This window comes from Schistocerca americana, chromosome 4 (assembly GCF_021461395.2).
Source record: "Schistocerca americana isolate TAMUIC-IGC-003095 chromosome 4, iqSchAmer2.1, whole genome shotgun sequence".
NCBI lineage: Eukaryota > Metazoa > Arthropoda > Insecta > Orthoptera > Acrididae > Schistocerca > Schistocerca americana.
In genome coordinates this window covers 114,580,804-114,607,913 of record NC_060122.1, presented here as the reverse complement: position 1 = coordinate 114,607,913, position 27,110 = coordinate 114,580,804, and the positions used below count along the sequence as shown (strand labels likewise).

At 39.4% G+C, this 27,110-nt stretch overlaps 1 protein-coding gene across 4 annotated transcripts in view; it reads left to right on the top strand.

The window, feature by feature from the left end:
* LOC124612946 (peroxisomal acyl-coenzyme A oxidase 3-like) overlaps positions 1-27,110 on the top strand; it is a 317,564-nt gene that overhangs the window by 107,991 nt on the left and 182,463 nt on the right. For all 4 annotated transcript variants that reach the window (XM_047141456.1, XM_047141459.1, XM_047141455.1 and 1 more), the window contains one exon: positions 3,273-3,419. In XM_047141456.1, coding sequence (XP_046997412.1) covers positions 3,273-3,419 — 147 coding nt within the window. The remainder of the gene's footprint in view (positions 1-3,272; positions 3,420-27,110) is intronic.

Sequence of the window (27,110 nt, the reverse complement as noted above, 5' to 3'; positions counted from 1 at the left end):
CTCAGTGCACTTTTATATGCTGATCTTTTGTATAAAGTGGAACGTGCCTAATGCAGAAACAGAAAGCAAATCTTAGATCTTACTTAATAATTCATTGTATAATGTGGAAAAGAGCCTATACAGTATTGCTGTATTACAGTTCATTATTTATTCATGACTCTACAAGGATGTTACTTTTAACGCCTCTGTTAAGTGGCACAGTTAAGTGGCATGGTGTGGACCTAAAACCGTGCCACTCTGTGCAACAATGAATAAGGTATGCTTGTTGTTGGTACAGTACATCAAAGGAAACAGTTCATTCGGCAGCACTCTATTTGTTGGCTTCCTCATTTTCCTCATTATTGATGCACACTGGTGCATACAGGAACATTGTTGCACATCTACCAACACTCTGCTGCAATGTGTGCAGTGAAAGAGGTGGGTATTGTTCCGTTAAACAATGGTTTTACCCAGCAAGGTTATTATTTTCTGCCAGTTTCCATTGACAAGGAGTATTTTAAGAGATACAGTAACATGATGTCAAACAAACGATATGTGTCATTAACACTTAACGAAAAGATTGATGTAATCAAGGAAAGTGAGAAAGACAAACTCTCTGTGCGTGAAATTATGTTGCATTTCAAATGTGGTAAAACACAAATTTATGAGACCTTAAGAAACAAGGATAAGATTCAGGATAAATGGATGAAAGGGTTGAAAGGGCAGATAAAACGAAAGGCGAAGAAGACTGGAAATGAAGAAATTAACGAAATAGTGCGGGAATGGTTCTTAAGTGCATGGGCAAAAAGCTTACCTTTATCTAGACCCATGTTGCAGAGTGAGGCTCTGAAAGTCACTAAAGAGCTTGGAATTGGTGAGTTTAAGGCATCCACAGGATGGGTGGACAGTTTCAAAGCTAGGTTCAACATCGTGTCGAATGAAGTGTGTGGGGAAGCTAAGGATGTGCAGGAAAGTGTAGCAACAGATTCTCTCAATAGGTGAGCTTATGCTAGATATGGCCTACACCTCAGCAGGAAAGGAAAGAGTAAACTGGCTGGGCTAATTGCCAGAAATTTAAGGGGGGGGGGGGGGGGGGTCACTGCCATGAATGGGAAAAATAACATACAAGTGTTGGAGCAGCAACTTTTGTAGGATATATAGGACAGAAAGAAGTCAAGTTCTAAGTGTGGTCAGAACTGAAACAAACCTTGAGGTTCAGAAAGAAGAAACTAAACAGCATAATTCTGGCATATTGGATCAGCAAACACAGCTGTTAGTTAAAAAATTTTCACCAATCTGCAGAAATTATATTCCCCCCCTCCTCAGTTTCATCTCAGTCAATGTGAGAAGCTGATTATCTTTAGTGCATCAAAATATTCACACGCTGAGAAGTAAAATTAATGAACTACTTATTTGCATTGATGAATCGGAATTATCCTACCCAGTCGACATAATTGCCTCTATGAAAATCAAGTGACCATCGTACTGCTTTCCTTTTCATCCCGTCTGGTAAGGCTCCCCTGACCTGGGGTTCTGGGTGACTTTTCTGAACTATATCTCTTTCCCTAAACCTCTCCAGTCCTTTTCCTTTACCCCTCTTCTTTCCCCTTCAACTCTTCTGCTGAAAGAAGGACCCACAGGCTCTGAAAGTTTGTAAAAGTTAAATCCTTTTGTGTGTGTGTGTGTGTGTGTGTGTGTGTGTGTGTGTGTGTGTGTGTGTGTTTTCCCCTGCTGTCACTTGGTGAGTAGAATTTTTATCTATCCATTTACGTTGGCAATTTCATTTGGGGTATGTGGAAGGTACATTAGCATATGTGTTCTTATTTTGTAAATATTTATTGTTTATTATTGTGTTCTTATATGTTCCACATCCTACAGGATCTTCTCACTATGGATCAATTGCAACGAAAAGTACCTCTAATCTAATCTAACCTTTACAGTAAGGTATTTGGAAGATATCCTGTTTGGAGGGTGCACAGAACCAATACTACTTCAGGGACAGTCGAAGGAATTTTAGCCATGCAGCACATATGTGAACTGTCTAGGAACTTATGTTTGAGCCAGAATGTTGTAGAAACTGGTAGAACAATCAGAAAACTAATCTGGACGAGTAGGGGTAAAAAGGTCTTGTTTTAAAATTATCACTACAGAAAATCAGAGGTATGATGCAGAATCTGTTTGGTGCACTATATATGGTGAAAGGGACATTTCTTTACTGTTTTTGAGGAGGATCAATTAAAGTGGAACTAAATGAAGTGACACAGGAAGTTAGTTTGTGAGCTGAAAGAAATGGAGTCAGTAATACAGACAACTATGCCTTTACTGAATTGATTATCATTCGAAAAGATACATTTGGCATGAATGCAAATGCTGTGGATGTAGTAGAATTTTGTTTGGAAACAATAGCAACAGTTGAAGTATGATTACTAGCAATTTGTCATGTGGTTGGTATATACTGAGATACAAAGCAGGAAATCACTGAGACAGCCATCAACACCAGGGAAAATGTTGTGAGGTATACAGGGTGTGTCATAGTCAGTTGTGTAAACACATGCAGTTGAAAATACACAACACTGGAAGCAAAAATATCTTAGCGAACACAGGCTCCAAAGCATGTAACTTCAGAACTATGAGTACTACTTCATCTGCGCTACTGAGCAACACGTCTCTTCTGTGGAACAAGTGCTCATAGCTCTTAAGATATGCACTTTAAAGCCCACATTTACTGGACATTTTTTCTTGTTTTGACCATAGTATCTGCTCCCAAATTATGGAAAATGAAGAGCTTGCAGTACAAGACATTTGTTTCACAGAACTGAAGATGAACAAATGTTCCTATATCTTAAGGTAGGCATTTTAGAGCCCATCTTAACTGAAACTCTTTTGCTTCTAGCATTGTGTACTTTCATCTGTGTTGTTTATGCCGTTAATTGTAATACACCCTATTGAAAAGGACCGAGCATGTCTTGTGTCTGAAACTACAGTAAGAAGTTGTACGAAGTGCAGCAATTTAGTTTCACTGTACATCTAAAGGTTAGTAGCTGCTGGTTCATATATTTTTGTTGCAGGTGTTCGTAGAAGTAAAATTCCATGTGACTGATGTCAGATAAGCAGAATTATCATCAAAAATAATCAACAATGAGGATAGCATATTAAAATGATTCTGTGCAATATCATTTTATATCTAAAAAATTAAGGGCATAGGGAATTTTACTAACTAAATATTATACATGTAAGTGTACTTTACTAGCAAAATAATACTTAGTACTGATTGTATCTTATTATTGTTTTAGCCATTTGCACTTCTGTCTGCAACATTTCAATACGACGCATCATTTCCTTCAACAATTTGTGTGAATTTTGTTATGTTTGCAAATGGTATTCGATCGATGGGTACTTCGAGACACTATCAGTTTATTGAAGACTGTGAAGCCGGGAAGGTATGTACTGTTTTGGGAAAAAACAGTTCCTTATGTGTAAATTGTGATAATTTATTGTTTTTTTTATTTCAAATGTTAGTTAGAATTATGACAGGAGACATTATCGAAGCTAAGAAGAAAGAAACTAGATTGTACATTGGTCAGAAAACTGTTTAATGTTATTACTAAGTCATTTGTTACTTTAAAATGATTGGCTAAAATTGTCACAGTGACAAAATTTCAGAGAGAGTATTTAGCATTTTGAGAAACTTGTATGTAATGGCCTAGTTAACTTTTCACGTGACTTCTGCACTCTTTGAATAACTGTGCTAAATACAAGCATATATGTTAAATCTACTGTTGGTTTGAGGTTATTAATTCTCAAAATGTGTTGTTTCAATTCAACTAGCCAGAGGGAAACAATGTTCATATATACTTATAAAAATTAGTGATTATGAAGTGAAGTTTCAACCAGTGTGAAAATGAAAACCAGACGTTACAGATTACCAATATCCAAATAGTCACATTTAGAAATTACTGTGGTAATCGGTGTGAAAATAAACAGCACATAACTAGCTTTTTCTGGCAGTCTTTACACAAGTTCAAAAACATATTTTTACATTGATTTTTTATTACTGTAGGATAATGACTAACACAGGAGAATCATACAAAAATACCATCATTTCACCATTGGGCAGACTCCCATATGGATGACATAATAATAAGCATCCCTGGCATAGAGAAACAACTGAAGATTTGAGAGCAAATAAATCACCAGGTCCAGATGGAATTCCAATTTGGTTTTACAAAGAATACTCTAAAGCTTTGACCCCTCACTTAGCTTGCATTGATCGTAACTCTGTTACCCAGCACAAAGTCCCAAGCAATTGGAAAAAAGCACAGGTGACTCCCCTATACAGGGTGAGTCACTAACTATTGCCACCTAGAATAACTCTGAAAGCACGATAGTAGCTGAAAAGTGTGTTGGACAAGTGTTGCATGGGACAACGGGGGCCATAATATGACATTGGTTTTTTTATGCTAGATGGGGTCACGTCAGAGATATGAAGGTCAACTTTGTTTTTTTGAATGGGATGGTATAGTTTGGTACTTATTTTCTGATAATGGCTATCAAGACGAATCCAGTGATGTGTAACAGTAAGGTCTTTGAAGGTCAGCGAAGGTCAAAAAGGTAGCATGAACGTGCATTTACAGAAGGTGTTCGAAGTGATGACCATTGGTATCAATGCAGTACTGCAATCTTCTTATCAGGGATTGAGTGGTATTCCTTATCACTTCAGCGCTTATCAAAGCATATGCTCTGACAATTCTCTCTCATATATCGTGCAAATCGTAAGTATTCACCAAATACGGCGTATCCATCTAACATGCCATTGACACATAAACACCATTCAATGCTTTCACAATACAGTACTAATAGGAGTGGTAAGACTAGTATTGTTGAATCAAGCAAATGTGAATGATTTATACCTTTGAAAAACAAGTCGATATGCTTCTCATTTATGGAGAATGCCAATGAACTACAGAGAGAGCTAGAGACTTACATGCTGAAAGATATGCACAACGTACTCACCCTACATGTCATACATTTAAATATGTGTATGGTAAAGGAGAAAGAAAACTGGCGTTCTATGGATCAGAGTGTGGAATGTCAGATCCCTTAATCAGGCAGGTAGGTTAGAAAATTTAAAAAGGGAAATGGATAGGTTAAAGTTAGATATAGTGGGAATTAGTGAAGTTCAGTGGCAGGAGGAACAAGACTTTTGGTCAGGTGAATACAAGGTTATAAATACAAAATCAAATAGGGGTAATGCAGGTGTAGGTTTAATAATGAATAAAAAGATATGAGTGCAGGCAAGCTTAGTGAACACATTATTGTGGCCAAGATAGACACGAAGCTGACGGCTACTACAGTAGTACAAGTTTATATGCCAACTAGCTCTTCAGATGACAAAGAAATTGATGAAATGTATGATGAGATAAAAGAAATTATTCAGAAAGTGAAGGGAGACAAAAATTTAATAGTCATGGGTGACTGGAATTTGATAGTAGGCAAAGGAAGAGAAGGAAACATAGTAGGTGAATATGTACTGGGGTAAGAAATGAAAGAGGAAGCCGCCTGGTAGAATTTTGCACAGAGCATAACTTAATCATAGCTAACACTTGGTTCAAGAATCATGAAAGAAGGTTGTGTACATGGAAGAAGCCTGGAGATACTAGAAGGTATCAGATAGATTATATAATGGTAAGACAGAGATTTAGGAATCAGGTTTTAAATTGTAAGACATTTCCAGGGGCAGATGTGGACTCTGACCACAATCTATTGGTTATGAACTGTAGATTAAAACTGAAGAAACTGCAAAAAGGTGGGAATTTAAGGAGATGGGACCTGAATAAACTGAAAGAACCAGAGGTTGTACAGAGTTTCAGGGAGAGCATAAGGGAACAATTGACAGGAATGGGGGAAAGTAATACAGTAGAAGATGAATGGGTAGCTTTGAGGGATGAAGTAGTGAAGGCAGCAGAGGATCAAGTAAGTAAAAAGATGAGGGCTAGTAGAAATCCTTAGGTAACAGTAGAAATATTGAATTTAATTGATGAAAGGAGAAAATATAAAATTGCCGTAAATGAAACAGGCAAAAAGGAATACAAATGTCTCAAAAATGAGACCAACAGGAAGAGCGAAACGGCTAAGCAGGGATGGCTAGAGGACAAATGGAAGGATGTAGAGGGTTATCTCACTAGGGGTAAGATAGATACTGCCTACAGGAAAATTAAAGAGACCTTTGGAGAAAAGAGAACCACTGGCATGAATATCAAGAGCTCAGATGGAAACCCAGTTCTAAGCAAAGAAGGGAAACCAGAAAGGTGGAAGGAGTATATAGAGGGCCTGAACAAGGGTGATGTACTTGAGGACAATATTATGGAAATGGAAGAGGATGTAGATGAAGATGAAGAGGGAGATATGATACTGTGTGAAGAGTTTGACAGAGCACTGAAAGACCTAAGTGAAAACAAGGCCCCGGGAGTAGACAACATTCCATTAGAACTACTGACAGCCTTGGGAGAGCCAGTCCTGACAAAACTCTACCATCTGATGAGCAAGATGTATGAGACAGGCGAAATACCCTCAGACTTCAAGAACAATACAATAATTCAAATCCCAAAGAAAGCAGGTGTTAACAGATGTAAAAAGTACCGAACTATCAGTTTAATAAGTCATGGCTGCAAAATACTAACACGAATTGTTTACAGACGAATGGAAAAACTGGTAGAAGCTGACCTTGGGGAAAATCAGTTTGGATTCTGTAGAAATATTGGAACAAGTAAGGCAATACTGACCCTACGACTTATCTTAGAAGCTAGATTAAGGAAAGGCAAACCTAGGTTTCTAACATTTGTAGACTTAGAGAAAGCTTTTGACAATGTTGACCGGAATACTCTATTTCAAATTCTGAATGTGGCAGGGGTAAAATACAGGGAGCGAAAGGCTATTTACAATTTGTACAGAAACCAGATGGCAGTTATAAGAGTCGAGGGACATGAAAGGGAAGCAGTGATTGGCAAGGGAGTGAGACAGGGTTGTAGCCTGTCCATGATGTTATTCAATCTGTATATTGAGCAAGCAGTAAAGGAAACAAAAGAAAAATTTGGAGTAGGTATTAAAATCCATGGAGAAGAAATAAAAACTTTGAGGCTCGCCGATGTCATTGTAATTCTGTCAGAGACAGCAAAGGACTTGGAAGAGCAGTTGAATGGAATGGACAGTGTCTTGAAAGGAGAATATAAGATGAACATCAACAAAAGCAAAACAAGGATAATGGAATGTAGTCAAATTAAGTCGGGTGATGCTGAGGGAATTAGATTAGGAAATGAGACACTTAAAGCAGTTTTGCTATTTGGGGAGCAAAATAACTGATGATGATCGAAGTAAAGAGGATATAAAATGTACCCTGGCAGTGGCATAGAAAGTGTTTTTGAAGAAGAGAAATTTGTTAATGTCGAGTATAGATTTATGTGTCAGGAAGTCGTTCCTGATCACATTTGTATGGAAGTGAAACATGGTTGATAAATAGCTTAGACAATAAGAGAATAGAAGCTTTTGGAATGTGGTGCTACAGAAGAATGCTGAAGATTAGATGGGTAGGTCATATAACTAATGAGGAGAGGTATTGAATAGAACTGGGGAGAAGAGGACTTTGTGGCACAACTTGACTAGAAGAAGGGATCAGTTGGTAGGACATGTTCTGAGGCATCAAGGGATCACCAATTTAGTATTGGAGGGCAGCATGGAGGGTAAAAATCATAGAGGGAGACCAAGAGATGAATACACTAAGCAGATTCAGAAGGATGTATGTTGCAGATGGGAGATGAAGGAGCTTGCACAGGATAGAGTAGCACGGAGAGCTTCATCAAACCAGTCTCAGGACTGAAGACCACAACAACAATATGATAAATTGAGAACAACTGGAATTTTAACACATCGTAAACATATCCGGCAACGGAAATTTACTAATGATGAAACAGAAAATTGGACTCTTGCCACTATGGTTTGAGATCTTTGTTTTAGTTTGCATCAAACTGCAAGGAAGTGTGGCATGAATGAGAGTAGTGTTGTTCGTGTTCTGCATCGCTATAAATATCATCCTTACTATACCAGTCTCCATGAAGAATTTACTGGTACGGATTGTATACATCGCATTGAATTCTGCCGATGGGCTCAACTGCAGATTCAGAGGGATGACACATATATTAATTTGATTTTATTTACTAACGAGGCTACGTTCAAGAACCAGGAAATGTTAATTTGCATAACATGCATTATTGGGCAACTGAAAATCCATGTTGGCTGTGGTAAGTTGCACACCAAAAACTGTGGTCAGTGAATGGGTGGTGTGGGGTTCTGGAGGACAGAATTATAGGCCCCTATTTCATAGAAGGAAATCTTAATGGTAGGAAGTACACCACATTCATGCAAGAAACATTAAGTGTGTTATTGGAAGAAATACCTAATACAGTATGTGGTTTGAACAAGATGGAAGTCAGGCAAATTTTTTGCTGATGGCTAGTAATGAGTTGCAGACACAATTCCTAAATCATTGGACTGGATTTTGTCTTGTGGAGATTAATAAAAGATATTGTTTATAAAGATGTTCGAACTACACCTGAAGATATGCGAGAGAGAATTGTCAGAGCATGTGCTTTGATAAGTGCCAATTTGGTAAGGAATACCACTCAATCCATTACAGTTCTGCATTGATACCAATGTTCATCACTTTGAAAACATTCTGTAAATGGACATTCATTCCGGCTTTGTAACCTTTGTTGACCTTCAAAGGCCATACTGTTACACATTATTGGATTCGTCTCGATAGTCACTATCAGAAAATAAGTACAAAACTATAGCATCCCATTTTAAAAACAAAGTTGACCTTCATATCTCTGAAGCAACCCCACCTAGCAAAAACAAAACTTCATATTATGGCCCCCTTTTTCCCATGTAACTTTTGTCCCACATACTTTTCAGCTCCTGTCATACTTTCAGAGTTATTCTTGGTGGCAATAGTTAGTGACTCACCCTGTACAAGAAGAAAAAGAGAACAGACCAACAAAAATTACAAACCAATATCCATAACTTCAGTTTGGTGCAGAATGCTTGAGCATATTCTCAGTTTGAATATAATAAATTTCTTGACAATAAGAAGCTTATTCTACAAATCAGCACAGTTTTAGAAAGCATCACTCACGCAAAACTCGGCTTCCCATTTTCTCACATGATATACTGTGAACAGTGGATAAAGGGCAGCAGGCTGATTCCATATTTCTAGATTTCCAGACAGCATTTGATATGGTGCACTATTGCAGACTGTCAACAAAGGTATGAGCATATGGAATAAGTTCGCAAATTCAAGTGCCTCAAAGACTTCTTAAGTAATGGAACCCAGTATGTTGTCCTCAATGGTGAGTGTTCATCAGAGGCTTGGGTATCGTCAGGAGTGCCTCAGTGAACTGCCATAGGACCACTATTGTTCTCTATATACATAAATAATTTGGTGGACAGGAAGTTGCAGTTGTTTGCTGATGATGCTGTGGAGTACGGTTAGGTGTCGAAGTTGAGTGGCTGTTGGAAGATGACTGGCTGTTGTGTGATGTTGTTAGGTTAGTTAGGTTTAAGTAGTTCTAAGTTCTAGGGGACTGATGACCATAGATGTTAAGTCCCATAGTGCTCAGAGCCATTTTTTTGTTGGAAGATGTGGAAGAATGTAAGTTAATGCAGATGGGTAAGGAGAACAAACCTGTAATGTTCGGATACAGTATTAGTAGTGTCCTGCTTGACACAGTAATATCATTTAAATATCTGGGCATAGCATTGTAAAGTGATATGATATGCAATGAGAATATGAGAACTGTGGTAGGTAAGGCGAATGGTTGACTTTAGTGTGTTGGAAGAATTTTAGAAAAGTGTGGTTCACATGTAAAGGAGACTGCTTATAGGACATTGATGTGATATATTCTTCAATACTGCTCAACAGTTTGGGATCCATACCATGTCAGACTGAAGGAAGACATCAAAGCAGTTCAGAGGTGGGCCACTAGATTTGTTATTGGTAGGCTCAAACAACATGTAAGTGTTGCAGAAATGCTTTGGGAACTCATATGGGAATCCCTGGAGGGAAAGCGATGTTCTTCTGAAGGCACACTGTCGAGAAAATTTTGAGAACCGGCATTTGGAGCTGATTGCCAAACAATTCTACTGCTGCCAACGCAAGCTTTGTGTAAGGACTGCAGAGATAAGATACAAGAAGTTAGGGCTCATATAGAGGCATACAGACAGTTGTTCCCTGTATTTGCGAGTGGAACAGGAGAGGGAATGACTAGCAGTGGTATATGGTACCCTCCACCAAATACTGTATGGTGCCTTGTAGAGTATCTGTGTAGATGTAGATGTAGATGACTGGAGAATGAACATGGGATGATAAATACATCAGACATTTCACTTTCAAAATCTATTAGAATTCATACTTTCCTTTGTTCATAGTATGAAGATTTTACTGAGAGAAGATTCTTGCAGCTGTCACCTCCTACCACACAAAGTGCAGTGGATGATCTCATCTGGTTATGTCGTAGACCACTGCTGCTCCAGTAGACATTTGTTTTATTAGGAAAATGAACTTACTTGTGTTAACGTAAGCCTAATAACATTTTTTTATGAAAGAAATTCACAAAGGCACATAAATGTGCGGATAGCAAATGACTCAATAGCAAACTTACGGCACTAATATAAAGAAAAGCTCTATATTATTTATAAATAGTTATGAGCACTGGTTGAGCTATTGTGCCTAGTAATGGAAACACCCAAATGGAAATAACTGATTCAGTCAGTTGTACTTTTATGTATCAGTTGGATTATTATCGATTTTATTCTTGCAAGCGAAACCATACTGCTGAAGCAACCAAATGTAAACAATGTATACATTCTGTTGTAGTTTTTCATATTGACTGGATTATACATTCTTGCTTTTCAAGTGGAACCAGTCTCTAGTCTGTCTAGTAGTTAACCATATATTTCTTCTTTCAACTGAACCTTCTCTTTAGTTATTGACAGGAGCTTATAGCGGCGATTAAGCAGACATGAAGTAATGACAACATTGTGGTAGGTCAGGTAGAGAAAACTTGAACACAAGTTAAGAAGAAGAAGAAGAAGATCTGGACTTTTTTCATGGAAGAGAAAGAAAAGTAAGTCAGCATCAGGAAGGCTTACCAATGTGCAAATGGACATGTCGCTGTACTTATTCCCAAAGTAACCCGATATAGTGGAGAAATTTGACAGCTTTTTGGAACAAGTACCATGACTCCACACTATTTATATCTGATGCTGCCTTAAAGTATTTTGTGCTTTCCTGCCACTTCAACCCTCTCAGAGTGTGTTCTTTTGAGAACTGGACAAGTCTGGATGGAAACGAGGAAACAATTGCAGTTGAAGAACATGGATAAGATGGTGTAAATAATCTTGGTCCCTGGTAACCTAGCTGTTGAGTGGCTCTAAAACAAACAAACACACACACACACACACACACACACACACACACACACACACACTCTCTCTCTCTCTCTCTCTCTCTCTCTCTCTCTCTCTCTCTCTCTCTCTCTCTCTCTCCCCTCCCTCCCTCCCTCTCTCTCTCTCTCTCTCTCTCTCTCTCTCTCTCTCTCTCTCACTCACACACACACACACACACACACACACCTGCGATTTGGTTAAAATTGTTTGAGACTTCTCTTGTAACTGAAATGAGTTAAAATAATATTTTGTGTTTTATGAAATCAAATAAAACTACATTAAAAACTCAGTGACTCTAGTTTTTATCGTTCCCCTTAACCTAATTAACTAAAATGTATTTGTATCCATAAATACATCAAACAGGTACATTCTCAGCTAATTAGAACAAAGGTGTATGATGATGTAACATAATTCAACTCAATAATTTTGATGTATTACTCTAGAAGTGTGGCAGCAGGGTAATGTACCTGCTTTCAGTGCATCAGACTTGGAGGGGCGAAAGCTGCCTCAGGTGTCAAGAGTTGCTTCTGCCAGCTGCACTGAGTATGGGCTGAATGGTGGAGTGATTAACCAACAGTTACATTAAACATAAACACTTACAACAGGATAAATTTATCCTTTTAATAATATTCAGAAACACAGACACACACATGTTTCAACACACATAAAAACCATTTGGAGCTAAAGTTATGTTGTGTTGTCTATATTTTTGCATTTTAATTACTGTAAACAGTTGCAAAGTTTGGAATTCATAAATATGGTTTTTTTGTTGCTTAAAAAACAACAAATAATTGTGAAAGTGAATCTGTTATGTCGGTAAATCCAATGAAAACAAACCCTTAACTATTAAGTAAATTTAAATGTGAATAGCAGAAATCATATGACTGGATAAAGAGTGAGCCTCAAAATAAATTCAGTGTAATATACAGTATCTGCAAGGAAGGTTCTTGTTCTGAAACTATATTAATTTAAAAAGCTCAAAGAAAACTAATGAATGATGACAAATATGTTTCACCCAAAATACAAGTTACACTATATGGTCAAAAGCTAGTGATAAAGTCACCAAACAATGTAAAAAATGTATCCCATGTGTTTTCTGTTTAAATTGCCTCAGCATTTACCAAAACAGAGTAGTTGTTGATGGGTGCAAACGGTTGGGATGAAAGAGGCAGAGCTTCAATAAATTTAAATTAAAAATTAATTATTCATTTATGTAAACATAAATTTACCATTTGCACCAGATATTAAACTTCGAGATCCAACAAAAATTGACGTTTAACAGTAGAAGTATGAAAATTTGTATTTAATTAAAGAACTACATAAATTTTTGAAATACCTCATTTTTAGAAATATACTTCTTATTTACCTTCTTCTTGGAAGAAGATGAGCTATTTATCCCCAAAATAGTTGGAAATCCTAGCTGTGGCTCTTGTATAACCCAAAAGCAGAATAAGTATGTCAGGGAAGACACTCCTACATCTACATTTACATCATTACTCTTAATTCACAATTAAGTGCTTGGCAGCTGCGTCATAGAACCACTTTCAGGCTATTTCTTGGCGTTCCACTCCTGAATAGCACATTGCAAAAGTGAATAGATAAATCTTTCTGTACTGGCTCAGATATCTCTTATATTATTACAGTGGTTATTTCCCCCATTTAGGTGGGCTTCAACAAAATATTTTCATATTCAGAAGAGAAAGTTGGGGATTGAATTTCTGTGGAAAAACTCTCGCTTCAATGGAAAAGCTTTTGTTTAAATGTTTTCCACCACAACTGACATATCATATCCATGACCCTCCTTACATCTACATCTACATAGATACTCCAGAAGCCGCTGCACCGTATGTTGCGGGGGGTTTACGGTGCTCTACTACTAGTCATTCATTCCCTCCCCTGTTCCAGTGGAAAGCGACTGTCTATATGCCTCCATATGAGCACTCATTTCTCGTATCTTATCTTCGTGGTCCTTATGTGCAATGTATGTTGGCGACAGCAGAATCATTCAAAAGTCTGCTTCCAATGTCAGTTCTCTAAATTTTCTCAATAGTGTTCCTCGAAAAGAATGTCACCTTGCCTCCATGGATTCCCATTTGATTTCACTAAACATCTCTGTAGCAAATGTGTCTTGTTTGAACCTATTGATCTGGCAGTCCACCTCTGAATTGCTTTGATGTCTTCCTTCAATTGGCCCAGGTACAGGTCCCAAACACTCAAGCAGTATTCAAGAATAGGTCACACCAGCACCTCATATGTGGTCTCCTTTACATGTGATCCATACTTTTCTAAAATTCTCCAAACGCACCAAAGACAACCATTTGCCTTCGCTACCACGTTTCTCACATATTCATTCGATTTCATATCACTTTGTGTTATGCCCAGATATTTAAATGATCTGGCTGTGTCAAGCAGGACACTATTAATACTGTATCTGAGCATTACAGGTTTGTTCTTCCTACTCATCTGCATTAACTTACATTTTTCCACATTTAGAGCTAGCTGCCATTCATGACACCAACTGGAAATTTTGTCTAAGTAATCTTGTATCTTCCTACAGTCATTCAACTCTGCCACCTTACCATACATCATAGCATCATCAGTAGACAACTAAAAATTGCTGTCTACCCTGACCATCAAATCATTTATGTATATAGAGAACAACAGTGGTCCTGTCACACTTCATTGTGACAATCCTGATGATACCCTTGTCTCTGATGAACACTCACCATTGAGGACAACATACTGGGTTCTGTTACTTAAGAAGTCTTCAAGGTACTCACATAGGCCTATGTGAACTTATTCCATAAGCTCATATCCTTGTTAACAGCCTGAAATGGGGCACTGTGTCAAATGCATTCCAGACATATAGAAATTCAGAATTAGCCTGTTACTCTTCATCCATAGTTCATTGTATATCATGTGAGAAAAGGGAAAGCTGAGTTTGGCGTGAGCAATGCTTTCTAAAACCATGCTGATTCATGGCCATAAGCTTCTGAGGCTCAAGGGAGTTTATTATATTCGAACTGAGAATATGTTCAAGGTTTCTGCAGCAAACCAAAGTTACGGATATTGATCTGTAATTTTGTGGGTCCATTCTTTTATCCTTTTTATGTACAGGAGTCACCTGCACTTTTTCCAGTTGCATGGGATTTTGTGCTGGGTGAGAGATTCATGATAAATTCAAGTTAGGTAAAGGGCCAATGCCACTGAGTACTCTTTGTTAAACCGAATTGGGATTCCATCTGGACCTGGTGATTTATTTGCTTTCAAATCTCTCAGCTCTTTCTCTATGCCAGGGGTGCTTATTAGTGTGCCATTCATATGGGAGTCTATTCAGTGGTCAAATGATGACATGTCTATATGATTCTCTTGTGTGGACAATTTCTTGAACATGAAATTTAAAACTTTAGCTTTCCTTTTGCTATCTTCAACTGCCACACCAGACTGGTCAACAAGGGACTGAATGGAAGCCTTAGACTCAATTAGCAATTTTACATATGACCAGAATTTTCTCAGGTTATCTGCCAGATCTTTTGCTAAGACATGATGGTGATAATTGTTGTATGCTCTCCACATAGATGTTTTCACAGATGCAAAAAGGTCTACTAACATTGTTTGTTGTTATTTGTGCATTCTCTTTTGAACTGTGAGTGCACCATCCTCTGCTTCCTCAGCATCTTACACAGTATTTTATTAAACCCTGGTGGGTCTTTTCCATCCCTTGTCCATTTACTATTCACTACTTGTCCATTGCATGATTTACAATCAGTTTAAACTTTGCCCATAATTCTTCTGTGGCCATCATTCTGAAACTAAATGATTGCAGCTTATTGTCCAAGTGAGATACTGACAACTGCATATCTGCTCTTTCTAGCAGAAACACTCTCCTAGCCCTCTTGACTGATTTATTAACTTTCGTAACCATAGTTGCTATTTAATTTAATTTAATCATATGGCTAGGGCCCCCCGTTGGGCAGGCAGTTTGCCAGGTGCCAGTCTTTCAATTTGATGCCACATCGGTGACCTGCAGTCAATGAGGATGTTAGGATGCTGAGGAGGACAGCACAACACCCAGTCCCCGGGTGGAGAAAATTCCCTGACCCAGCCGGGAATCGAACCTGGGCACAGAGGATTATCAATTCATCATGCTGACCATTCAGCTACTGGGGGGGACATAGTTGCTATGATGACATCATGATGACTAATCCCAATCTCTGTACTAATGCCATCGGTAAGGTCCAAGACACTTTCTTTACATGTTGGATGCCAAGTAGCTGCTCAAGATAGTTTTCAGAAAATGTGTTCAAAAGTACTTCACAAGAAGTCTGTCTGTACCCCGTGCAATGAATCCATGCATGTCCCAGTCCATACTCTGTTGGTTAAAGCCACCACCAACTAGTATTGCATGGTTTAGATATTTATGCACAACTGACCATAAACTTTCTTTGAATGACTCTAGCACTGTCACAGCAAACTCGGGTGACCAGTAAAAACATCTACCAATTAACTTGCTTTCACACAGACCTATTATGCATGACCAGTTAACTTCACTATCACACTCAGTTTCAGTCTCAGTAGAGACTGCAATGAACACTACCCCTTCTATGGCGCCCAATCTCTCTTTCTGATAAACATTCCAGGTTTCACTAAATGTCTCAGAGCTTTTTGCTTCAGGTTTTATCCAGCTCTCAGTCCCAAGAATAATTTGAGGTAAAGAACTTTCATGGAGGGCTGTAAATTTGGGAACTTAGTTACAAATACTTTGACAATTTACTGATAAAATTTTTTGCAGTTGAACTGTCTTTACTCTGAACATGGTCTGATTTCCCTATACACGTATCGACTGGTGAGTGTTCCTGAGAGTATCTCAAACTACCAGCTAGCCTAAGAAACTCCCATGTGCACTCCACTAGTACTCTGTTACCTGAGTAGCTGCTTGCTTTGTGTAGTGCACCCCTGACCTATCAAAGGGATTCCCACAATAAGACAGGTCTAGAAATCTGCAGCCAAGACTGTCACAGAGTCAAGGAAGCCATTGGTCGATAACCTCCACTTGGCTTCAAACCAAAGGACCCCAATTAGGTCTGGGAACAATGTTGCAAATTGTTAGCTCTGGCCCTACTTTTCAATAATACATTAGCAGCAGTAGCAGCAATAATCATATTTCCAATCAACTTTTATGTATGCCTGTCAGTGAGTGTGAAAGACATTAGCCAGTGTTACTACCTCTAAACTGCCAGCACTAGAGACCAATTCAAAGTGCAAAGGCTTAGCCCTAATCTAAGGCAGACAGAGGCATGAAGCGTTATGGCAAGGAGGCCAGACACATGTCAGGCTGCCTGCAAGTGCTCAGTTGCCATGGTAACCATGACTTCACTACTAGGAACAGAAGAGGAGGTACAGGCTGCCTTAGCTGTGTTGACATGCACTTGTGTGAAACAGGAGGCCAGCAGCTGTGGTACTGCCTCTTTATGTTTCTCTTACATTTGCTGTCCCATGTGCTGTGAAATTAATGAACCCCAGTCTTGTAGAAGTACTGATGTAACACTTTCGAGTGAGGACATCATTACTTCCTTCCAGGAGCTTTTGCTTTCAAGGAGATGTGAAACTGAAAGAAATTAAATTCTGAAAAAAGGACATCCAACACCAGGATTACATTAACACATTAAGGTCTGGGACTTAGTACGACATTCTAGCACACGAGACTGGGGTTTTCTGTCGTTTTTCAAAAAATCGTAATTCAAGAACGGTTAGAGATAAATCATTACAGTTTATTTACTTTTTTTTCATTTTTACCACTGTAACTTAAACTTTACAATGAAGTAACACATTATAGTTACCGACTTCACTTAAATTTACTCTGTTATCATGAGCTGATAGCTGAAACAAGGAAAATAAAAAAGTCTTATAGTAGGATTTATTGTTGGTAGAAATAATATGGCACTGGATTATGTTTTATAAAAACAAAATGAAAGGTAGTTATTTTAAAAAATTACAATGCACAACTAAATTACATTACATTTTTTATAAATAATTTCTATACGTAATTGGCTTTCATATGAAATAGTTGTTGTATACATGGAAGAACCCTGGAGATACTAAAAGGTATCAGATAGATTATATAATCGTAAGACAGAGATTTAGGAACCAGGTTTTAAATTGTAAGACATTTCCAGGGGCAGATGTGGACTCTGACCACAATCTATTGGTTATGACCTGTAGATTAAAACTGAAGAAACTGCAAAAAGGTGGGAATTTAAGGAGATGGGACCTGGATAAACTGAAAGAACCAGAGGTTGTAGAGAGTTTCGGGGAGAGTATAAGGGAACAATTGACAGGAATGGGGGAAAGAAATACAGTAGAAGAAGAATGGGTGGCTTTGAGGGATGAAATAGCGAAGGCAGCAGAGGATCAAGTAGGTAAAAAGACGAGGGCTAGTAGAAATCCTTGGGTAACAGAAGAAATATTGAATTTAATTGATGAAAGGAGAAAATACAAAAATGCAGTAAATGAAGCAGGAAAAAAGGAATACAGACACTCAAAAATGAGATCGACAGGAAGTGCAAAATGGCTAAGCAGGGATGGCTAGAGGACAAATGTAAGAATGTAGAGGGTTATCTCACTAGGGGTAAGATAAATACTGCCTACAGGAAAATTAAAGACACCTTTGGAGATAAGAGAACGACTTGTATGAATATCAAGAGCTCAGATGGAAACCCAGTTCTAAGCAAAGAAGGGAAAGCAGAAAGGTGGAAGGAGTATATAGAGGGTCTATACAAGGGCGATGTACTTGAGGACAATATTATGGAAATGGAAGAGGATGTAGATGAAGATGAAATGGGAGATATGGTACTGTGTGAAGAGTTTGACAGAGCACTGAAAGGCCTGAGTCGAAACAAGGCCCCCGGAGTAGACAACATTCCATTGGAACTACTGAGGGCCTTGGGAGAGCCAGTCCTGACAAAACTCTACCATCTGGTGAGCAAGATGTATGAAACAGGCAAAATCCCCTCAGACTTCAAGAAGAATATAATAATTCCAATCCCAAAGAGAGCCGGTGTTGACAGATGTGAAAATCACCGAACTATCAGTTTAATAAGTCACAGCTGCAAAATACTAACACGAATTCTTTACAAACGAATGGAAAAACTAGTAGAAGCCAACCTTGGGGAAGATCAGTTTGGATTCCGTAGAAACACTGGAACACGTGAGGCAATACTGACCTTACGACTTACCTTAGAAGAAAGATTAAGGAAAGGCAAACCTACATTTCTAGCGTTTGTACTGTTAGAGAGCGCTTTTGACAATGTTGACTGGAATACTCTCTTTCAAATTCTAAAGGTGGCAGGGGTAAAATACAGGGAGCGAAAGGCTATTTACAATTTGTACAGAAAGCAGATGGCAGTTATAAGAGTCGAGGGACATGAAAGGGAAGCAGTGGTTGGGAAGGGAGTAAGACAGGGTTGTAGCCTCTCCCCGATGTTGTTCAATCTGTATATTGAGCAAGCAGTAAAGGAAACAAAAGAAAAATTCGGAGTAGGTATTAAAATCCATGGAGAGGAAATAAAAACTTTGAGGTTCGCTGATGACATTGTAATTCTGTCAGAGACAGCAAAGGACTTGGAAGAGCAGTTGAATGGAATGGACAGTGTCTTGAAAGGAGGATATAAGATGAACATCAACAAAAGCAAAACAAGGATAATGGAATGTAGTCAAATTAAGTCGGGTGATGCTGAGGGAATTAGATTAGGAAATGAGACACTTAAAGTAGTAAAGGAGTTTTGCTATTTGGGGAGCAAAATAACTGATGATGGTCGAAGTAGAGAGGATATAAAATGTAGACTGGCAATGTCAAGGAAAGCGTTTCTGAAGAAGAGAAATTTGTTAACATCGAGTATAGATTTAAGTGTCAGGAAGTCATTTCTGAAAGTATTTGTATGGAGTGTAGCCATGTATGGAAGTGAAACATGGACGATAAATAGTTTGGACAAGAAGAGAATAGAAGCTATCGAAATGTGATGCTACAGAAGAATGCTGAAGATTAGATGGGTAGATCACATAACTAATGAGGAAGTATTGAATAGGATTGGGGAGAAGAGAAGTTTGTGGCACAACTTGACCAGAAGAAGGGATCGGTTGGTAGGACATGTTCTGAGGCATCAAGGGATCACCAAGTTAGTATTGGAGGGCAGTGTGGAGGGTAAAAATCGCAGAGGGAGACCAAGAAATGAATACACTAAGCAGATTCAGAAGGATGTAGGTTGCAGTAGGTACTGGGAGATGAAGCAGCTTGCACAGGATAGAGTAGCATGGAGAGCTGCATCAAACCAGTCTCAGGACTGAAGACCACAACAACAACACATGAAATAGTTTAAAGCATTCTGGCATTCACAGCGTGACATCACACATTGCACAATAAGTTGTATCTTTCCTCTTCCACTTTCCAGTTTCTTTCTTAGCCCTGTCACCACACACTTTGCACAATCTGCATGGCCTCACTTTGTTGTCAGTTGGAGGAATTTTTCTTCCAAAATGACGCCCAGTTAGTCTGTCGCCTACAGTTGAAGGGTTCACTCCCACTTGTTCCTCCCTTGCCATCATGGCCAGTTTTTCTCCAATCACAGACATGAATTTATGCAGAGAACATGGTTGTCTGTGTGACATTTTATACATTATGTAACTGTTTACTATTCCCCGAATGAAAAGATGGAAGAAAAGCTTCTTCCACCATTTCATACTTTTCTTTTTGAAGGGATAGTAAGCAACAAGTTGATCACTTCAATCAACACCTGTCATGTTTATATTATAATCAAGGATTGCATCAGGCTTGAATTTTTTTATATGGCGCCCTTTAGCCCTGACAGTAATGTCAGATATTGTTGCCCCATGTTTTGAAGACAGTACTGCCACATCCCTGGTGTCCTTCCACTTACAAGCCATCATATGTGGTCTGTGTCTGAATGTCATTTCACCTTTCTTCAGTACAGCTTTTTTCAAACTCTTACGCATTTCTTTTCTGTTTAGCATAACCGTGCCAACACCTAAAGTGTCTTTGCTCCATAAGAAGTCAATAACTTTAGGGCTAGTATAAAACAGGTACATGTAAACAGTGTGACCTTTAGATAAGTAGGGTGAAAGTAGACGTTCAAACAATGGAATAATTGTGAAGTCATCACCTTTGCCTGTGTAAACCTCCATATTTAGAACATAACCAGTGTTTGAGTCACACACAAAGAACAGTTTGATGCCATACTTCTCTTGTTTGTTCTTCATGTTGTTGTTGTTGTTGTCTTCCGTCCTGAGCCTTCTTTGATGCAGCTCTCCATGCTACTCTATCCTCTGCAAGCTTCTTCATCTCCCAGTACTTACTGCAACCTACATCCTTCTGAATCTGCTTAGTGTATTCATCTCTTGGTCTCCCTCTACAATTTCTACCCTCCGCACTGCCCTCCAATGCTAAATTTGTGATCCCTTCATGCCTCAGAACATATCCTACCAACCTGTCCCTTCTTCTTGTCAAGTTATGCCACAAACTCCTCTTCTTCCCAGTTCTATTCAAAATCTCCTCATTAGTTATGTGATCTACCCATCTAATCTTCAGCATTCTTCTGTAGCACCACATTTCAAAAGATTTTATTCTCTTCTTGTCCAAACTATTTATCGTCCATGTTTCACTTCCATACATGGCTACACTCCATACAAATACTTTCAGAAACGACTTCCTGACACTTAAATCTATACTCGATGTTAGCAAATTTCTCCTCTTCAGAAACGCTTTCCTTGCCATTGCCAGTCTACACTTTATGTCTCTCTACTTCGACCATCATCAGTTATTTTGCTCCCCAAATAGCAAAACTCCTTTACTACTTTAAGTGTCTCATTTCCTAGTCTAATTCCCTCAGCATCACCCGACTTAATTCGACTACATTCCATTATCCTCGTTTTGCTTTTGTTGATGTTCATCTTATACCCTCCTTTCAAGACACTGTCCATTCCGTTCAACTGCTCTTCCAAGTCCTTTGCTGTCTCATACAGAATTACAATGTCATCGACGAACCTCAAAGTTTTTATTTCTTCTCCATGGATTTTAATACCTACTCCGAATTTTTCTTTTGTTTCCTTTACTGCTTGCTCAATATACAGATTGAATAACATTGGGGACAGACTACAACCCTGTCTCACTCCCTTCCCAACCGCTGCTTCCCTTTCATGCCCCTCGACTCTTATAACTGCCATCTGGTTTCTGTACAAATTGTAAATAGCCTTTCGCTCCCTGTATGTTACCCTTGCCATCTTTAGAATTTGAAAGAGAGTATTCCAGTCAACATTGTCGAAAGCTTTCTCTAAGTCTGCAAATGCTAGAAACGTAGGTTTGCCTTTCCTTAATCTTTCTTCTAAGATAAGTCGTAAGGTCAGTATTGCCTCACGTCTTCCAACATTTCTGCATAATCCAAACTGATCTTCCCCGAGGTTGGCTTCTACCAGTTTTTCCATTCATTTGTAAAGAATTCACATTAGTATTTTGCAGCTGTGACTTATTAAACTTGTTCTTCATATAGACTCTAAAATGTATCCTGCCTCTAAAGGCACACATTCCTTCTTCTATTGTCAAATTCTCACTTGGCACTAGCAAGTCTCTGAAGCTCTGCACAAGATAATCAAAATATGGTCTGATTTTATTGTAAGGATCATGATTTGGCTGTCCACATTGTATGTATGTATCATTATTATTTATATGCAGCGTTGCCAAAATTGACTTGAAACAATCTCGGGACATCTGTCTAGCTGCAAATGTGGAGTGAAGAATGGGAGCTGTGGACCAGTAATCTGCTATGGATGTCTTCTTTGCCAGGCACATGTGAATTACTATAGAAAAAAATTTATAAACCTCTGCTAAAGTAACAGGTTTCCAATGCGACCACAAACTGTGTTTCTTGATTTGATTGGTACACCTCAAGTTTGCAATGGGCATTTGCAGCACAACTGTTTGTTTCTTGTTTGGCAAGCTTCACCATATTCCTGTTGAAATTGTGTTCAAAAAAGTCAAATTCAGTTGATGTGGCGTCAAGTGGAACTGTAATTCTCAGAATTTCTCCATAAACAGTGTTCCTTACAGGAGGTGCAGACACAGGAATGTCATCTCATCCCAAGTCAATATCGCTGTCTGCCCTGGGTCTTCTCACTTGATGTACTCGACGTGTAGGTTGAGGTTTTGGTTGATGAACTAAAATAACAAAATGAAAGTAGATTTGTAAATTTAGGGTGTTATAATTTTGCTCTAAATCAACAGTATTCTTATTGGTAATGAGAAAGATAAGGTTGAGAATAATTACTGTTTTCAACTTCATGATCAGGAGCAGCTTGCTTTACACGCTGGGGTGTCTCCACACCATCAGTTTGATCTTCAGTTTCTGTAAATTAGTCGTATATAGGATTTGCTAACATGTATTGTATTATTTACCTAAATACCTAAACAAGTTATTACATAACACTGCCCAAAATTGTTTACTATTATTACAGTCCACTGATTATTTATAAGCACAGGGAGGGAGTGAGAGCAATTACCATTCTGAAATTCGTGATCTATTGGACGCGTTTCCTGCTGAGATGTCCAGTCAATATTGTTCTGAAGCTCTTCTTCTGTAAATAAATAAGTCATATGTATAACTGGATAAACTTGTATTATCATTATAAGTCTCAAATATATTACTTGAAATACACACATGTTTCAACGTATCACTGTCTAAATTCCAGTAAATATGTTATAATTACCTGTAGTATCTCTATCATCTTCAGAATCATCACTAAGTTCTCCTTCAGAACCTGAATCATTGAACAGAGTATCCAAAATTTCTTCATCTGTAAGTCTTCGTCTACACTGTGACATCTTGCTGCCACTGCTAATGCATGGATGTGAGAGAATCTATAGAAACGAACATTTCTCCAGTTGGTGCTGCTATCTAGCAGATTTTTCACATAATTAAACTATCAAGCTGTGTAACGGAACACACAAACTGCGAGTATAGCCTGTAGTTTGTTTTCTATGCATTTTTGTACATCACTGCAGGCACAGCTCGTCGCTCGTCGGCAACGCTCACTACAGGGACTGCGGGCATAGCCCGCAGCTAGACCACAAAGTATTAGGAAAAATAAGTTCAAAACACATACATTCCAAAGTTTGTGGTATGAACAGCACAAATCATTGTTTTCTAGCCCTACAAAAGGAAAATTATTCTGCTGGCAATGTTACCTGTTAAGCACAAGAAAAACTGTATGGCCCTCTTAGGGTTTTGATGATCTAAACAATCTGTTTAGGGATCAGGCATCGCATGCATCTTCTAAAGCTCATATAAGTAGTTTTATTTTGCACGGATGTGTTTGGTTTAGTGTTCAGTATTTTGGAGCTTCTTAATGAAGATCACAAACTGATGAAAATCAGACAGAACAATGAAGTGAAAGCTAGCAAAGACATTATGAAAACTCTAACTGACATCACAAATCTTTTGTATAGGCAGGAGCTAGTTTTCAGAGATCATAAAGAGACAGAATATTTCTGAATCCCAGAAATTTTGGAACCAGTTTTAAGCTTGCGCAAAGTGGAAACAAAGATTTGAAAGCACACTATGAGATTTTCAAAACCTGTACAGAGTGAACTGATTGAATGTATAATTGAGTAGATTTGTGAATACATACATTCAAGTTTGGATAGGACCTCATTTTATGTCTGTGTTGTGGATGAAGCAACAGGTATTTCAGATAAGTCACAATACTTTACTGTTGTGAGACTAGTGGACTCCATTGGTGACATCTAAGAACATTTTCTTGGCCTTATGAGTTTAGCCAAGCTAGAGCTACTGCTGCTTTATTCATTGTGCTGAGTGGCATGTTTCAGAATTATGACATCCACAACAAACTGATGGCCCAAACTTATGACCCCCTGTGGGTTCGGGGTTTAGAATAGGCCCAAGGTATTCCTGCCTGTTGTATGAGGCAACTAAATGGAGTCTCCCACTTTGGGGAAGTGACAGTGCTGTCCAAAATGTGCAATGGGTTGGTATTGATTCAGACAGCATCCCCAACTCAGACCCGGGTGTTATTCACCTGCAACAAGCTGGATGATATTCCTAGTTTGCCACTCCCCATAAAAGCCTCAACCCACAGTGAAGTGGACAAATTTATCTTTTGCTGGGAACTGAATGGCTCTAGCAGTCTTCAAGAAAGGGAAAGTAGAATACAATGCTGCGACATACGACCCCAAGTCATTCTCCTCCCTAGTAACACCATGGGAAGACCCTCCCCCACCCCCCACCCCATCTGCATGTTTGGGGGTTAAAATAGACCTGAGATATTCCTGGCTGTCATAAGAGGTGACTAAAAGGAGTCTCCTACTTTTCGAACCAATAAGTTCAGATCCCATTTTATGGTTTGACCTTCCACTTTCCAAATTCTGCAGAAGTGCATGCCATTTGGGGAAAAACGTCTTATGCAGTACATCAGTTATCCATAATGCCATTAGATTAGATCTCCTGCACCTCTTATTGTCATATCATTGCATCTCCACCTGCAATTCAACTATTTGAGCGAGGACACATTCCGAAGTACATCATCTTCCATTATCTGCTGTCCTCTTTTGCCCCCATGACACTATTGGATTTCTCCACACCCAATATCCAGCACAGTAGCTATGATGTACCCATTTCCTGGTAGCCCCCTGACAACACAGGGCTCACACTGCTGATGCCTGGGCTTCGAACTCCCCTTGTATGCCGAGGAGTAGATGCCAGTCTTCTTGGGGCATCAGGACTCCTGGCAATGGCCATCATGCAGGTGGCCTTTGCAGTGACTGGGTGGCACCTGTGGGGAGAGCCCCTGATAGGAGTGGGTGGCATCAGGGAGGATGCCCCACAATGAAGCGGACCAAGACATCTTTTGCTGGGGACTGAATGGCTCCAGCAGTCTTTAACAAAGGGAAGATTGATTACAATCCTGGTAGGCATGACTCAAAATCATTCTCCTCCATAGTATACGTAGGGCTACAGAATGAAGAGAGCCATATTCACCTCATTATTTAGTGTGCAGCAGAACTGGTGGGAACTCCTTTCTGGACACGGAGCCTCTGTTTTATGTTGAGCACCTGGAGGACAAGTTTGGGGAAGTGACAGTGCTGTTAAAAATGTGCGGTGAGTTTGTTTTGATTCAGATGCAATCCCCAACCCAGTTCCAGACGTTACTTGCCTGTGACAAGCTGGGTGATATTTTTGTGTTGGTCTCTCCCCATAACAGCCTCAACATTGTCCAGGGAATTATTTTTCATCATGACTTCCTGTTGCAGTCCGACGATGAGCTACATGCCAATGTGGAATGATAGGATGTTCACTTCATTCAGTGCACCTATAGTGGGCCTAAAGTCAATAGGGTTGCCACTGGTGCCTTCATCTTGGCCTTTGAGGGTGATTCATTACCTGAAAATGTCAAGGTGATGTTATAACGATGTGATGTCAAACCTTACTACATCTGAATACTCCATGTGCATCTTCTCCCACCTGTGTCAGCTGTGGAGAGCACCACTCCCCCTGCATAGCGGACTGTGAGGTGCTCCAAAATGAGCTCCTCATCTGAGCTTACTCCAGTGGGCCCTCAGGGCCACTTCTCTTCATCTTCTCGTCTGCTGGCTGGGGACATGTCTTCTTCTCTTGCATTCCCGTCCTCCCAGCCAGAGGAGCAACTATCTCCTCTGGCTCCTCTCACGTGGAAGTTGTCCCTTGGGACTCTACTTACCATGGACACCCCCCACCCTCACCCCCTGTGGTCAAGTGGACAGCAGCCATTGGCTGAAAGAGCCACTAACTGCTGAATGAAGGGCTTCATGGTCTTCCTCTGCCCCTGAAGCTGCTTCTGAGAAGTATTGATTGGGTTGCTTTCACCACCGCCACCACTGTTGAATCTGAGTTGTATGGCAACATCGACAAAGAGATCCACAACATCACTACTACCGTTGTTGCTGCAGCTGAATCAGCAATCCGCCATTCCTCGGTTGCTTGCGATGGAAGTCAGTGCCTTGGCAGTCACTGGAAATCGCTATGGCCATTTAAGACCATAGGCAGGCCCTCCAATGTCATAAGTGCCACCTGTCCCTGGAGAACCTCATTGCCTTCAAACGGCTCCATGCCCAGATCCTCCTACTCATCAAACAATGGGAGCAGGAGTGTTGGGAATGATACATTGCTACCATTTGAACATGGACCACTCCTTCCCTGGCCTGGATCAAGCTCCAACAGCTTCACGGGTATCAGACACTTGCAGCTGTATATGGAATTTCCACATGAAGCTATGTCTACCGATCTGACATAATCGCAGAACATCTTGCCGAGCATTATGCTAACACCTCTGTGTCTAAGAATTTCTGCCCCTCCTTCTGTCTCCTCAAACAGTGGATATAACGACAACACCCATCTTCTGCTCCACACCACCCTGAGCCGTAATGCTCCCTTCCTTGAGTAGGAATTTCTCAGTGCTCTTGCTAACTGTCCTGACACATCCCCTGGCCCACACCATATCCATTCCCAAATGATTAACCATCTATCAGTGGATTACCAGTGCCATCTCCCTGCCATCTTAAACCACATCTGGAG